Here is a 17,142-nt window from a genome sequence, read left to right as displayed (position 1 = left end):
TATTCAATGTCTGCTTTATTAGTTTAACCCATCTACCAACAGGTGCCCTTCTTTGCGAGGCAATGAAGGTCTTTGTGGTTGAATCTGTGTTTGAAATTCACTGCTCAACTGATGGACCTTACAGATAATTGTATGTGTGGGGTACAGAGAAGAGCTAGTCATAAAAAATTATCTCAACACTATTATTGCACATAGAGGGAATCCATGCAACTTATTATGTGACTTGTTAAGCACATTTGTACTTATTTAGGTTTGCCATAAAAAAAGGGATTGAATACTTTTTGACTCAAGAAATTTCAGATTTTCATTTTTAACTAATTTGTAAAAATGTCGACTTTTTTTTCTCCAATTTCACACTATGGGTATTGTGTGTGGGCCAGTAACAAACATCTCAACTATTTAGCAGTCTCATGTCTTTGGGATAGAAGCTGTTCAGGGTCCAGGTTGGATCCAGATGTCATGCATCGGTACCGCTTGACGTGCGGTAGCAGAGAGAACAGTCTGACTTGGGTGGCTGGAGTCTTTGACAATTTTAGGGCCTTCCTCTGACACCGCCTGGTATAGATGTCCTGGATGGCAGGGAGCCTCGTCCTCAGTGATGTACTGGGCTGTACACACTACCCTGTGTAGCGCCTTGTGGTCGGATGCCAAGCAGTTGCTACACCAAGCGGTGATGCAGCCAGTCAAGATGCTCTCAATGGTGCAGCTGTAGAACTTTTTGAGGATCTGAGGGCCCTTCCCTCTTGAGAGAGGCGTTGTCGTGCATTCTTCACAACTGTATTGGTATTTGTGGACCATGTTAATTCCTTAGTGATGTGGACACCGAGGAACAGCAAGCTTTCAACCTGCTCCACTTCAGCCTTGTCAATGTGTAAGGGGGCATGCTTTGTCTTGCTGACGTTTAGGAGAGGTTGTTGTCTCATTGTCGTCACTGATCAGGCCTACCCCAGTCGTGTCGTCAACCAACTTGATGATGGTGTTGGAGTCGTGCGCGGCCACGCAGTCGTGGGTAAAAACAGGGAGTACAGGAGGGGACTAAACACACACCCCTGAGGGGCCCCCATGTTGAGGGTCAGCGTGGCGGATTTGGTGTTGCCTACCCTTACCGCCTGGGGGTGGCCAGTTAGGAAGTCCAGGATCCAAATGTAGAGGGAGGTCCTGAGCTTAGTGATGAGCTTGGAAGGTACTATGGTGTTGATCGCTGAGCTGTAGTCAATGAACAGCATTTTCACATAGGTGTTCTTCTTGTCCAGGTGGGAGAGGGCAGTGTGGAGTGCAAAATAGATTGCATCATCTGTGGATCTTTAGCTCAGTGCGGATGTTGCTTGTAATCCATTGCTTCTGGAACATATTCTAGTCTGTGCTAGCAAAACAGTCGTGTGTGTGTGTGTGTGTGTGTGTGTGTGTGTGTGTGTGTGTGTGTGTGTGTGTGTGTGTGTGTGTGTGTGTGTGTGTTTATATGCACGTGTACTTGTCTGTATGCGCACAAGAGTATGTAGTTATTGGGCTCATCAGCCAGGGGGATTAAATCACATTAATTCATTTAAATCAATGTGTATTGGTGGCTTAGAGGGCTGCTTTGGCCAGAGATGGTGGGGAATGTTGGTGTGCACTTTGTGTGGGGACGTGCTATTAGGAGCAGAGCATAGCTGGACATTGATGCAAAGCACATCTGGACACACCAGCTTTTTACCTGCCTGCCCCTATTCAGGGCATATGGCCTCTTTATATCCAAACATAGATATGCATATTTTGTATTAACTCTATGTCCAAATTCCCATGGTCCTTTGTGGGGTAGTTATGTATTTATCTGATTACTGGCATGATATGTCTGCTCACGTTTACCTTAGTGAGCGGTGATGGTGGGGTTTCAGGATGGAGAGGCTTCAGGATTGAAAGGCTCTTTGCTGTTTGACCTCATCTGTGTGTATTTAAGCTTTTAATATGATGCCTTTTCTTTCTGCCATGACAGACTAATGGTCAATCCAGTAAGTTTGCCATAGACCGACACAGTGGTGTGCTGAGGATCAAGCCCGGGGAGATGCTGGACTATGAGAGGTCGACAACACACTTCATCACAGTGGTGGCCAAGGTAATGGTCATTGCCTACCACTGATAACACTGATAACTCTACAGTATATCATGCATTGGCAAAAAACATGCTCACCCTTTATCACCTTATAATAAGGAATGGGGTACTGAATCCTCATGATATACAGGATATACATGAAGATAATGAAAAATAAATAGCACATCACTCAACAAAAACAATTTCACTGTGGATAAATCTAGTGTCGTGTCTTGTTGTCGTTAATCTGATGACATGCTATTTATTGAATAATTAACTATGTTTATAATTAAAATTCATCATATAATAATTAACTCCTGGGACACCACGGGAAAAGTTGAGTTACCGTTTCCCAAATGAACTCAAAGAATATCAGAATATATTGATTTCATAGCAGTCACTAATGAATGAATTTCCTCATCCGTCTCATTCAGAACGTTGCATAATCTGCACAAACCCAGGTCTCGCTAATCATTCCATACCACACAAATTGAGTTGATTATTTATTTACTAACAAGCTAAATGATCAAATTAGATACACATACACAAACGGTCTAGGTTATTGGTTAGAACTTAATACAATGGCAACAGGTCCGTAGCGGACCAACACAATATGACACGTGTTACACAAGATGGAGTTTTACAGAAAGCGAGAGAAAGAGCAAGCGAGAAATTCAACAATTGGATATATTTGTAAACTATGCTTAGTTTTAGCCCTTGCCCCGAACTTCCACTCTTACGAGTAAAAAGTGTAACGCATGTATTTACGTATTGAAGGTCTCCGTTGGGTATATTTTCGTGGGCCGAGTTCCGCTTAGTGGGATAGGTTTGGCTGACGCCCAGGCCGGCGCCATGGTTTGGCAGACGCCTTATTCTTTCGTCTTCAGGTGTAAGTCTCTGATTGTCCACACAATGTCACAATGTTCTTTCTCTTAGTTGTCTGTTCTGTGGGGGCTAATCAGCCGTGTCGACACTCCCAGCATGGGTAGGAGGGCCATGTAGACAACTGGTGGCGTGAGAAGAATAACCGGGTGGTCCTGCTTGAATTTACCATCATAGATACAGTAATCAACCGTAGCGTTGATTGTTAAGAGATTCCTTTGACCTCTTCAACTTCATGGTGCGTTTTGGGGCCATGACAACTCGTAGACCTTGTCTGTAGTGCGTGGTCAACTTAGTCTGATATGTAAATTCTTAACTCACATGTTTTATAGACCAGAGAAGAAAGGGGTGTTTCCGTCTTTATGACATGCTCTCTGGGTTCCCTGCGGCATAACTAGTTACGAGGCAAGGTATTACAATATACTATGTTCTTGTTAGACAACTAAAATCACAGCCTCATCGTCACAAAAACATTCTCTTTGATATGGATTTTTTCTACACAACGTCATGTACATATTATGAAAACTATAGTTACAATGTTTCCGTTATAACATCTTCATTTAACTTTTAATAACATCACAAAATCAACATTCATTTTCATATTCATTGGTACCACCATTTTGGCTGATGAAATATAATGTCCCAAAGTCAATTTTTATTGCATGTTACAGTTCTGAGGTAGCCTCTCCCTAAGGCACACACAGACATTCCAATCCCCAACATTAAAGGAAAAATGATTAGTCTGCAACCTTAGAATTTACGAAGGGCGTGCGGTGTCATAAACCACTCCCCCATCAATCCTTCTATACCTCTCCCCCTCTGCGGGAGGGAGAGAGATCTCTGTAGAACTGTGCTCGACTGTACCTGATCCTCACAGGCCAGTCATGACACTAGGATACAGGCATGCTAGTGTCCTGGGGCCTCATTTATAACAATTGCGCAAATTTCACACTACTACATTTCTGCATACGCCATTTCTGAAAAGTTGGCGCACGTACAAACATATCGAGATTCATAAACTTGCCGCAAGCCATACATAAAATGCAAATTAATTACTATAAAATCATACAATGTGATTTTCTGGATTTTTGTTTTAGATTCCATCTCTCACAGTTGAAGTGTACCTATGATAAAAATTACAGAACTCTACATGCTTTGTAAGTAGGAAAACCTGCAAAATCAGCAGTCTATCAAATACTTGTTCTCCCCACTGTACGCATGTTTCCCGTTATCAATAACGCCCTTCATTTACTGTATCATTTGGAACTATTGCCATCAAGCCATGGGATGCAAAAGACAAATTGTTGTTCAATATTTAGTTAATCAATAGGTAAACAGATTTATTTGTCCTGTCCTGGTATACGCTCAGAGATTAAATAGGCAATGATGTCGCGCTCCTATCGCATAGAATTACTGTACCCTACACATATTGTGAAATATTTTATGTAAGCCACGGTCTATTTACTGTATTGGCAGAATCTTTAGCAGTAATTTATAATGTATCTGGAAAGAGAAAACAATAGCAAACTGTCATGGACCTTTGAGCAGAACGTTTGAATTCAACAATGTTTTCCATCGACTTTTCCCCCAACGTAAATATGATGGACTGGCTGCGAATTCCGAAACATTGTAGGGCACACACTTCCAGCAGCAGTATGATGCACCTTGTTATCTCTACTGTTGATTGTGCTGCTATCTTGTGTCAAATCCTTCTTGAAGGATGTATTTTATCTAAATGAAGACAAACTTGAATAAATAAAGGTTAAAGGGCCACACAGCCATGTCTGATCTTTTAAATTAAATTGCATAAAATAAGGATGTATAATATGGGATATTTGATTCTGTAACAGGATGGTGGTGGGAATTACAATGGGAAAGAACAGGTGATGTCATCCTCTGCCACCTTGACAATCAATGTGATTGACACCCAGGACACGCCCCCTAGCTTTGTCGGGACACCATATTTCGGATACGTTTATGAAGTGTCCGTACCAGTAAGTACAAACATGCACAACTCTCAAGATATCACACTAACATGACACACACACATGAAGAACACCGTACAATTGTATAACACTTCAACAAAAATATAACCATGTCATTAGATTTAGGCTAATTTAGGCTAATTTCGGGATTTTTAGTGTATCCCGCTGACAGGAATAAACATCTCTCCGGTAAGAAGAAGGGCGGTGATGTATGTTTCATGATTAACGACTCATGGTGTAATTGTAACAACATACAGGAACTCAAGTCCTTTGGTTCACCTGACCTAGACTTCCTCACAATCAAGTGCCGACCGTATTATCTCCTGAGAGAACTCTCCTCGGTTATCGTCACAACCGTGTATATCCCCCGGCAAGCGGATAATAAGACGGCCATCAAGAAACTTCACTGGACTTTATGCAAACTGGAAACCATATTTCCTGAGGCTGCATTTATTGTAGCTGTTTTTTTTTTTACTTCATATGGCTGCAGGGGCAGTATTGAGTAGCTTGGATGAAAAGGTGCCCATTGTAAACGGCCAGGTCCTCAGTCTCAGTTGCTAATATATGCATATTATTATTAGTATTGGATAGAAAACACTCTAAAGTTTCCAAAACTGTCAAAAATATTGTCTGTGAGTATAACAGAACTACATGTTCCTTAGCCTCCCTTCGCTGGATTTAAAGGGATATGAACCAGATTCCTTTTCCTATCGCTTCCTCAAGGTGTCAACAGTCTTCAGACATAGTTACAGGCTTTTATTTTGAAAAATGAGCCAGAACGATAACATCGCGTCAAGTGGTCACATGAGTTTTGCTTGAGCAACAGAATTGACAGCCATTGTTTTCCCCTCTCCTACTGTGAAAGACATATGCGATTGATATATTATCGATTATATATATATTTTTTTAACCTGAGGATTGATCATAAAAAACCTTTGACATGTTTCTGTGGACATAATGGAAACTATTTGGAATTTTCGTTTGCGTTGTCATGACCGCTCTTTCCTGTGGATTTCTGAAATAATAATAACGCGACAAACAAACGGAGGTATTTTGGATATAAAAATCATCTTTATGGAATAAACGGAACATTTGTTGTGTAACTGGGAGTCTCGTGAGTGAAACATCCGAAGATCATCAAAGGTAAACGATTAATTTGATTGCTTTTCTGATTTTCGTGACCGAGCTACCTGATGCTAAGTGTACTTAATGTTTTATCGTGCGATCGATAAACTTACACAAACGCTTCGATTGCTTTCGCTGTAAAGCATCATTTCAAATCTGACACGACAGGTGGATTAACAAAATACTACATACCATGTTTTCCAATATTGCACTTTTGATTTCATGAATATAAATATTTATAGTAATATTTATTGTATGTAGCGCTATGCTATTCAGCGGTTGTTGATGACACTTATCCCGATAAGGGGGTTGCAGCCATAACAGGTTAACAAAGCTCATTTGAGAACAAGGCCACCTAAATCCTATCAGCATATTGATTGCTGTACACGAGCAAGTAGCACACTCGACCATTGCTACTCTAACTCTCGCGATGCAAACAAGGCCCTCCCCTGCCCTCCTTTTGACAAATCTGACCGTGACTCCATCTTGTTGATCCCCTCCTATAGGCAAAAACTAAAACAGGAAGTTATGTGCTTAGGTCTATCCAACGCTGGTCTGACCAATCAGATTCCACGCTTCAAGATTGCTTCAATCACGTGGACTGGGATACGTTCCAGGTTGCCTTGAGATAATAACATTGATGTACATTTATGTTGACCTAACCAGAAACTGTGGATTGATGGCAGCATTCACGCAAAACTGAAAACACGTCCCACCGCATTTTAATCATGGCAAGGCGACTGGAAATATGGCCGAATAAGAACCGTGCAGTTATTCCATCCGTAAGGCAATCAAACAAGCAAAGTGTCAGTATAGAGACAAGGTGGAGTCGCAATTCAACGGCTCAAACATGTGTCATTTGTGGCAGGGTCAACAGACAGTCACAGATTACGAAAGGTAAACCAGCCCCGTCACGGAAATCGACATCTTGCTTCTGACAAATTAAGCAACTTCTTTGCCTGTTTTGAGGATAATACAATGTCACCGACGTGGCCCGCTACCAAAGACTGTGGGCTCTCCTTCTCTGTGGATGACGAGAGTAAAACATTTAAATGTGTTAACCCTTGCAAGGCTGAAGGCCAAGATGGCATCCCTAACCGCGTCCTCAGAGCATGTGCAGACCAGCTGGCTGTGTGTTTACGGACATATTCAATCAATCCCTATCCCAGTCTGCTGTCCCCACATGCTCCAAGATGGCCACCATTGTTCCTGTTCGCAAGAAAGCTAAGGTAACTGAACTAAATGACTATTGCCCTGTAGCACTCACTCCTGTCATCATGAAGTGCTTTGAAAGCCAAGGATCACATCACCTACACCCTACCTGTCACCATAGACCCACTTCAATTTGTCTACCACCCCAATAGGGCCACAGACGATGCAATTGCCATCGCACTGCACATTGCCCTATTCCATCCCGACAAGAGGAATACCTATGTAACAATGCAGTTCATTGACTACAGCTCAGCATTCGACGGCATAGTACCCTTCAAAATCATCATTAAGCTTGAGTCACTGGGTCTTGACCCCACCCTGTGCAATTGGGTCCTGGACTTCCTGAAGGGCTGCCCCCAGGTGGTGAGCGTAGGAAACAACATCTCCATTCCGCTGATCCTCAGCACTGGGGCCCCGCAAGGATTCGTTCTCAGCCATCTCCTATACTCCCTGTTTACTCACGACTGCGTGACAATGCACACGTCCAAGTCAATCATCGTTCCCAGATGACACAACAGTGGTAGGCTTGAATTCCAACAACAACGAGACATCCTACAGGGAGGAGGTGAGGGCACTCGGAGTGTGGTGTCAGGAAAATAACCTCTCACTCAATGTCAGCAAAACAAAAGAGATGATCATGGACTTCAGAAAACAGCAAAGGGAGAACCCCCCTATCCACATTGACGGGACATTAGTGGAGAAGGTGGAAAGCTTTAAGTTCTTTGGCGTACACATCACGGACAAACTGAAATGGTCCACCCACACAGACAGCGTGGTGAAGAAGGCACAGCAGCGCCTCTTCAACCTCAGGAGGCTGAAGAAATTTGGCTTGTCACCAAAAATACACAAACTTTACAGATGCACAATTGAGAACATCCTGTCGGGCTGTATCACCACCTGGTATGGCAACTGCACCGCCCACAACCACAAGGCTCTCCAGGGTTTGGTGCGATCTGCATAAAGCATCACCGGGGGCAAACTACCTGCCCTCCAGGACACCTCCAACATCCGATGTCACAGAAAGGCAAAAAAGATCATCAAGGACAATAACCACCCGAGCCACTGCCTGTTCACCCCGCTTCCATCCAGATGGCGAAGTTAGTACAGGTGCATCAAAGCTGGGACAGAAAGATTGAAAAACAGCTTCTATCTATCTATCTATCTATCTTTTTTTGCCTTTATTTAACTAGGCAAGTCAGTTAAGAACAAATTCTAATTTTCAATGACTGCTTTGGAACAGTGGGTTAACTGCCTGTTCAGGGGCAGAATGACAGATTTGTACCTTGTCAGCTCGGGGGTTTGAACTTGCAACCTTCAGGTTACTAGTCCAACGCTCTAACCACTCTAACCCTGCCGCCCCAAGGCCATCAGACTGTTAAACAGCCACCACTAACACGGAGAGGCAGCTGTCTATATTTAGACTTGATATCATTGACCACTTTAATAAATGAACACTTGTAACTTTAATAATGCTACTTTAAGAATGTTTACATATCTCATCTCATATGTATATAGTGTATACTGTATCCTTCACTATCTATTCTTTACTATATATTGCATCGTGGACACTCTGTCACTGCTCATGCACATGTTTTATACTTACAGTTGATGTCAGAAGTTTACATACACCTTAGCCAAATATATTTACAGATTTATTTCAGCTTTAATTTCTTTCATCACATTCCCAGTGGGTCAGATGTTTACAAACACTCAATTAGTATTTGGTAGCATTGCCTTTAAATTGTTTACCTTGGGCAAACGTTTCGTGTAGCCTTCCACAAGCTTCCTACAATAAGTTGGGTGAATTTAAGTCCTCCTGATAGAGCTGGTGTAACTGAGTCAGGTTTGTAGGTCTCCTTGCTCGAACACGCTTTTTCAGTTCTACCCACAAACGTTCTATGGAATTGAAGTGAGGGCATTGTGATGGCCACCAATACCTTGACTTTGTTGTCTTTTAGCCATTTTGCCACAACTTTGGAAGTATGCTTGGGGTCATTGTCAATTTGGAAGACCCATTTGCGACCACGCCTTAACTTCCTGACTGATGTCTTGAGATGTTGCTTCAATATATCCACATAATTTTCCTTCCTCATGAGGCCATCTATTATGTGAAGTGCACCAGTCCCCCTTGCAGCAAAAGCACCCCCACAACATGATGCTGCCACCCCATTGCTTCACGGTTGGGATGGTGTTCTTCAGCTTGCAAGCGCCACCCTTTTTCCTCCAAACACAACGATGGACATTATGGACAATCAATCAATCAATCAATCTATAACATTTATTTATGAAGCCCTTCTAACATCAGCTGATGTCACAAAGTGCTGTACAAAAATCCAGCCTAAACCCCCAAACAGCAAGCAATGCAGGTGTAGAAGCACGGTGGCTAGGAATAACTCCCTAGAAAGGCCAGAACCTAGGAAGAAACCTAGAGAGGAACCAGGCTATGAGGGGTGGCCAGTCCTCTTCTGGCTGTGCTAAGTGGAGTTTATAACAGAACATGGCCAAGATGTTCAAATGTTCATAGATGACCAGCAGGGTCAAATAATAATAATCACAGTGGTTGTCGAGGGTGCAAGAGGTCAGCATCTCAGAAGTAAATGTCAGTTGGTTTTTCATAGCCGATCATTCAAAGTACCTCTAACACTCCTGCTGTCTCTAGAGAGTTGAAAACAGCAGGTCTGGGACAGATAGCACGTCCGGTGAAGAGGTCAGGGTTCAATAACAGTTGAAACTGGAGAAGCAGCACGGCCAGGTGGACTGGGGACAAACAGTTATTTTTTTCTTTCATCAGACCAGAGGAAATGTATCCAAAAAGAACGATCTCGGTCCCCATGTGCAGTTGCAAACCGTAGTATGTCTTTTTTATGGTGGTTTTGGAGCAGTGGTTTCCTCCTTGCTAAGCAGCCTTTCAGGTTGTAAGGGATTTCCTCCTCTTCATCTGAAGAGGAGAGGCGAGAAGGATCGGAGGACCAATATGCGGCGTGGTAAGTGTCCATGTTTTTTTAATAAGAAATACTACACATGAACACGACTGAAATACAAAAACAATAAATGTGGAACGAATGAAACCCAAAACAGTACCGTGTGGTGAAAAACACAGACACGGAAACAATCACCCACGAAATACCCAAAGAATATGGCTGCCTAAATATGGTTCCCAATCAGAGACAACTATAAACACCTGCCTCTGATTGAGATCCACTTTAGGCAACCATAGACATACCTAGAATACTACACTGAACACAACCCCATCAATCTACAAAAAAACCCTAGACCAGACAAACACATAATCACCCATGCCACACCCTGGTCTAACCAAAATAATAAAGAAAACACAGAATACTAAGGCCAGGGCGTGACACAGGTTATGTCGATATAGGTCTTGTTTTGCTGTGGATATAGATACTTTTGAACCTGTTTCCTCCCGCATCTTCACAGGATCCTTTATGTTGATATGAGTTTGATTTGCACTTTTTTGCACCAAAGTACGTTCATCTCTAGGAGACAGAACAGGTCTCCTTCCTGAGCGGATCTGAAGACTGCGTGGTCCCATGGTGTTTATACTTGCGTACTTTTGTTCAAACAGATGAACGTGGCATTTGGAAATTGCTCCCAAGGATGAACCAGATATGTGGAAGTCTACAAAAAATGAGAGACACTGAGTTTGAAGGTAGGCCTTGAAATACATCCACAAGTAGACCTCCAATAGACTCAAATTATGTCAAAGCTTCTAAAGCTATGACATCATTTTCTGGAATATTCCAAGCTGTTTAAAGGCAGAGTCAATTTAGGATATGTAAACTTCTGACCCACTGGAATTGCGATTTAGTGAAATAATCTGTCTGTTAACAATTTTTGGAAAAATGACTTGTGTTATGCACAAAACCATTATTTGCTAACAAATTTGTGGAGTGGATGAAAACTTTCCGACTTCAACTGTATATCAGACCGTGTACGAAGGGTATTTCCCCAAAAATGTTTTACTGTTCTAATTATGTTGGTAACCGGTTCAAAATAGAAATAGGCCTATAACTGTTAGGATCAGCTTGATCTCCCCCTTTAAATAAAGGACGAACTGTGGCTAACTTCCAAGCAATGGGAACCTCCCCAGAAAGTAGAGAGGTTAAAAAGGTCGGAGATAGGCTTGGCGATGATTGGGGCAGTAACCTTAAAGAAGAAAGGGTTTAAACCATCTGACCCAGATGTTTTTTTGGGGTCAAGTTTCAGGAGCTCCTTTACCACCTTGGACTCAGGGACTGCCTGCAGGGAGAAACCTTGTAGCGGGGGAGGGGAAGGGGAAAAAGAGGGAGAAGCATCAGGGATAGTTGTATTAGAAGAGGTGGGAGATTAGGACATGTTGGACGAGCAAGGAGGCATGGCTAAGTCAAATAGGAATCCTGACATAATGATGTGGTGATTAAAGAGCTCAGCCATGTGCTTCTTGTCATTAACAGCCACATCATCAACATTAAGGTACATGGGCAGCTGTGAGGAGGAAGGTTTATTCTTCAGGTTTTTAACCGTTTTCCAGAACTTCTTGGGGTTAGACCCACAGGGAGAGAACTGCTCCTTAAAGTAACTAACTTTAGCCTTCCGGATAGCCTGAGTGCACCTATTTCTCATTTGCCTGAACGAGAGTCAGTCAGCCTGAGTATGCTGTCGTAAATGTTGGCACTGAGGTGCAGTGCCTTAGACCACTGCGTCACTCTGGAAAAATGTGTTACCATTGCACCAAACAGCGCTGGTGACTCCACTAAGCTGGCAGGCTGGCTAACAGCTTGATGCCTGGCCTGCACATCTCATTGTGGAGTTAGAAGAGTTAGAGCCTTGTATATGTTGATAGATAAGATGAGAGCACCTCTACAGCTTGGGTGGAGTCTGTCACTTCTCAGCAGTCCTGGGAGCAGGTTGAAATCCTGCTCAACACAGAGCTCCACGTCCTTTCCAACCAATCCGCAAAAAATGCTCCAAATTCGCTCCATTAAATTTTTGTTTAAAATCACCATTTATACAACAACCATCTAGCTTCGTGACTAATGGACCTACCAAAGCAAACCATATGATTTGAATGAAAAGTATTTTAATAAACAACATGAAAAGGTGACTGTAGGAAGTCATCATCATATAAACACACTAAGTAGGTAACAGCCAGGTAGCCTAAGAAGGAAGGAAAATTAATTATTTAGTCTATATTATTAATCTATTATTTAAATTATTTCAAGGCTATAGCCTAAAAATTAATACATTAAGAAGCATTTGCGAGTAGGCTCGCAGGAATATTAAGTGCTCGGCATTTCGCTACACTCATTAAAATCTGTTACCTTGTGTATGTGACCAATAACGTGTGATTTGATTTGATTTTGTTGTATTATCTTGTTTTGGTCTATATATTGTGATATAGGCTGTGACTTAGGCTCAGTCTACAGTGCCTTTGAATACATTTTTAGAAATACGGGTTTGGCTTCAGTCTGGCTTCAGGCTCATGCGATGGTGCCTGGAGAGCAGGCCAGCAGCAGAGCCACTGGGGTTGCTAAAAACTCTTCTGGCCACTTGCCAGGCGGGGCAGGGATGAGGCGTTGTCTTTCCAAAAGGTGATAACGTCCTCGTCTGTGCTTCTTCTCATGGCCGTCCTTTTGCAACTAGAGAGGATCGCTAGAGAGGACCGCTGCTGTTGAATGAAGTAGAAACCGAACATGCAAGGTCTTTTGGGCACTTAATTCTGCTCAGGGCAGGGTTAGGTGCTGCGGGTGCTACTGGTATGGCAGATGCACCTACCGGAGGTGCGTTGATAGCCCCGGTTTCCTTCACAATGAGGTCGAGTATCTCTCCAACTGGTTATGCATGAGTTCATCCCTTATCACCCACTCAGTTTTAAACCTGGGGTTTCAGGACGGTGGCTATGACAAGATGTTTATCGTTATAGTATCGCCTGAACCGAGTGGAGATGCAATCTGATAGTGTTTCTGCAAAAGCAGCAATGTCTATGGGCTGAGACATGCTAGTCAACAATTTCTTTATTTCTGACATGGCAGGGAGAATCATGCTCAGGTTCCCCAACTCTTTCTGTATATTAGGTCAGCTTGTGGTGTCAGTAACTCCACCAGGACCTGTAGCCGACGCTCTTCGTTTATAGGATGAGTTTTTTTTTTGCAGGATGTTGTGGGATGCACTCCCAATCTGTCATTTTCCTCTGTGTTCAATGTACTCTTCCTACCACTTTTGACAAGTTTCCCCACTTTCTGGATCAGTCCACTAACCCCATCTTGCATGTTGGTGTCATCCTTTATTGCGAGCTGAAGCATTTGAATTGGGCACCGGAAATGAAGATTTGACTCTGTGAGGTTTGCCATCATGTCCATATTGTTGGCTATATGGTCAGTTTGGAACTGTCAGACTAAAGGTGGTGCGGCCTCCACCTTCATGTTGGATGCCCCATCTTCCTCCTGTCCGGCATCATTGGTCTCCTCAAAACCAAGTAGGTTGAAGGTCTTGATCATCTTGCTTGTGCTGTCAGTCACCACTCGTATTACCTGTCGCTGCACGTTTCAGTTCCTCAGTACACTTTCATATTTTTGGTAAATGTGTGGTGTCCTTGTATGTAATCAGAGCTCAGCCACGCCTTGTGGCCTTTATATCTCCCATGAATTAAACTGGCAACAATCCCCAGAAAACTGTGTCCCCTTCTGCTAGTTTAAATGTCAGTTGACACCTCAAAACCATCACCTAGTTGCAATAGGTCTCTCAGCTTGGCTTTCATTTCATGGAGGGAACGGAGCATGAGGGTGTCTCAGACTGTAGCAAGTAGCCTGGTTGAGCTGCACTTGCAAAGTGCCGCATCCCTTCCCGCACTTCCTTAATTAGGGGCTCATAGTCCAAGTTAACGAAAGCCTGGGGCTTTATGTGCAGAAAAGTAATCTTGAAATGTGTATTTCTCCTGCAACATTTGTTTCTGGTGTGTCTCCTCTACAAAAACATAAACTCACATACAGAAGCTCCTGATAGGCTAACTGACATTTGAGTCATCATTTGAGACAATCGGAGGTGTACCTGTGGATGTATTTCAAAGCCTACCTTCAAACTCAGAGCCTCTTTGCTTGACATCATGGGAAAATCAAAAGAAATCAGTCAAGACCTCAGAAAAAAATTGTAGACCTCCATAAATCTGGTTAATCCTTGGGAGAAATTTCCAAACGCCTGAAGGTACCACGTTCATCTGTACAAACAATAGTACTGTCATGACGTGGCCCTTTCTGGGTATAGATTGTGGCTTCCCCCTCTCTCTCACTCTCTCCTACACCCAGGTTGTGTTTTCTCATGCCGTTAATTCATGGCGGAGACTCTCTCCCCATGGCCATGCAGTATATTTTTATTTTTTTATTTTTTTTATTTCACCTTTATTTAACCAGGTAGGCTAGTTGAGAACAAGTTCTCATTTGCAACTGCGACCTGGCCAAGATAAAGCATAGCAGTGTGAACAGACAACACAGAGTTACACATGGAGTAAACAATTAACAAGTCAATAACACAGTAGAAAAAAAATGGGCAGTCTATATACAATGTGTGCAAAAGGCATGAGGAGGTAGGCGAATAATACAATTTTGCAGATTAACACTGGAGTGATAAATGATCAGATGGTCATGTACAGGTAGAGATATTGGTGTGCAAAAGAGCAGAAAAGTAAATAAATAAAAAAAACAGTATAAAAACAGTATGGGAATGAGGTAGGTGAAAATGGGTGGGCTATTTACCAATAGACTATGTACAGCTGCAGCGATCGGTTAGCTGCTCGGATAGCTGATGTTTGAAGTTGGTGATGGAGATAAAAGTCTCCAACTTCAGCGATTTTTGCAGTTCGTTCCAGTCACAGGCAGCAGAGTACTGGAACGAAAGGCGGCCAAATGAGGTGTTGGCTTTAGGGATGATCAGTGAGATACACCTGCTGGAGCGCGTGCTACGGATGGGTGTTGCCATCGTGACCAGTGAACTGAGATAAGGCGGAGCTTTACCTAGCATGGACTTGTAGATGACCTGGAGCCAGTGGGTCTGGCGACGAATATGTAGCGAGGGCCAGCCGACTAGAGCATACAAGTCGCAGTGGTGGGTGGTATAAGGTGCTTTGGTGACAAAACGGATGGCACTGTGATAGACTGCATCCAGTTTGCTGAGTAGAGTGTTGGAAGCCATTTTGTAGATGACATCGCCGAAGTCGAGGATCGGTAGGACAGTCAGTTTTACTAGGGTAAGCTTGGCGGCGTGGGTGAAGGAGGCTTTGTTGCGGAATAGAAAGCCGACTCTTGATTTGATTTTCGATTGGAGATGTTTGATGTGAGTCTGGAAGGAGAGTTTGCAGTCTAGCCAGACACCTAGGTACTTATAGATGTCCACATATTCAAGGTCGGAACCATCCAGGGTGGTGATGCTAGTCGGGCATGCGGGTGCAGGCAGCGATCGGTTGAAAAGCATGCATTTGGTTTTATTCGCGTTTAAGAGCAGTTGGAGGCCACGGAAGGAGTGCTGTATGGCATTGAAGCTCGTTTGGAGGTTAGATAGCACAGTGTCCAATGACGGGCCGAAAGTATATAGAATGGTGTCGTCTGCGTAGAGGTGGATCAGGGAATCGCCCGCAGCAAGAGCAACATCATTGATATATACAGAGAAAAGAGTCGGCCCGAGAATTGAACCCTGTGGCACCCCCATAGAGACTGCCAGAGGACCGGACAGCATGCCCTCCGATTTGACACACTGAACTCTGTCTGCAAAGTAATTGGTGAACCAGGCAAGGCAGTCATCCGAGAAACCGAGGCTATTGAGTCTGCCGATAAGAATATGGTGATTGACAGAGTCGAAAGCCTTGGCGAGGTCGATGAAGACGGCTGCACAGTACTGTCTTTTATCGATGGCGGTTATGATATCGTTTAGTACCTTGAGCGTGGCTGAGGTGCACCCATGACCGGCTCGGAAACCAGATTGCACAGCGGAGAAGGTACGGTGGGATTCGAGATGATCAGTGACCTGTTTGTTGACTTGGCTTTCGAAGACCTTAGATAGGCAGGGCAGGATGGATATAGGTCTATAGCAGTTTGGGTCCAGGGTGTCTCCCCTTTGAAGAGGGGATGACTGCGGCAGCTTTCCAATCCTTGGGGATCTCAGACGATATGAAAGAGAGGTTGAACAGGCTGGTAATAGGGGTTGCGACAATGGCGGCAGATAGTTTCAGAAATAGAGGGTCCAGATTGTCAGCCCAGCTGATTTGTACGGGTCTAGGTTTTGCAGCTCTTTCAGAACATCTGCTATCTGGATTTGGGTAAAGGAGAACCTGGAGAGGCTTGGGCGAGGAGCTGCGGGGGGCGGAGCTGTTGGCCGAGGTTGGAGTAGCCAGGCGGAAGGCATGGCCAGCCGTTGAGAAGTGCTTATTGAAGCTTTCGATAATCGTGGATTTATCGGTGGAGACCGTGTTACCTAGCCTCAGTGCAGTGGGCAGCTGGGAGGAGGTGCTCTTGTTCTCCATGGACTTCACAGTGTCCCAGAACTTTTGGAGTTGGAGCTACAGGATGCAAACTTCTGCCTGAAGAAGCTGGCCTTAGCTTTCCTGACTGACTGTGTGTATTGGTTCCTGACTTCCCTGAACAGTTGCATATCACGGGGCTATTCGATGCTATTGCAGTCCGCCACAGGATGTTTTTGTGCTGGTCGAGGGCAGTCAGGTCTGGAGTGAACCAAGGGCTGTATCTGTTCTTGGTTCTGCATTTTTGAACGGAGCATGCTTATCTAAAATGGTGAGGAAGTTACTTTTAAAGAATGACCAGGCATCCTCAACTGAAGGGATGAGGTCAATGTCCTTCCAGGATACCCGGGCAAGGTCGATTAGAA

General features: G+C 43.7%; 1 protein-coding gene across 1 annotated transcript in view; it reads left to right on the top strand.

Moving 5' to 3' along the window:
* The window catches only part of LOC115143960 (cadherin-related family member 1-like), a 155,553-nt gene that overhangs the window by 19,838 nt on the left and 118,573 nt on the right, over nucleotides 1-17,142 (top strand). The window contains exons 7-8 of the mRNA XM_065002382.1: nucleotides 1,973-2,092; nucleotides 4,801-4,944. Of these exons, the coding sequence (XP_064858454.1) occupies nucleotides 1,973-2,092; nucleotides 4,801-4,944 (264 nt within the window). The remainder of the gene's footprint in view (nucleotides 1-1,972; nucleotides 2,093-4,800; nucleotides 4,945-17,142) is intronic.

The sequence above is a fragment of the Oncorhynchus nerka genome, linkage group LG16 (genome assembly GCF_034236695.1).
Source record: "Oncorhynchus nerka isolate Pitt River linkage group LG16, Oner_Uvic_2.0, whole genome shotgun sequence".
Taxonomy (NCBI): domain Eukaryota; kingdom Metazoa; phylum Chordata; class Actinopteri; order Salmoniformes; family Salmonidae; genus Oncorhynchus; species Oncorhynchus nerka.
Note: the sequence above shows the minus strand (reverse complement) of the source record. Positions and strands in the feature narration are given on the sequence as shown.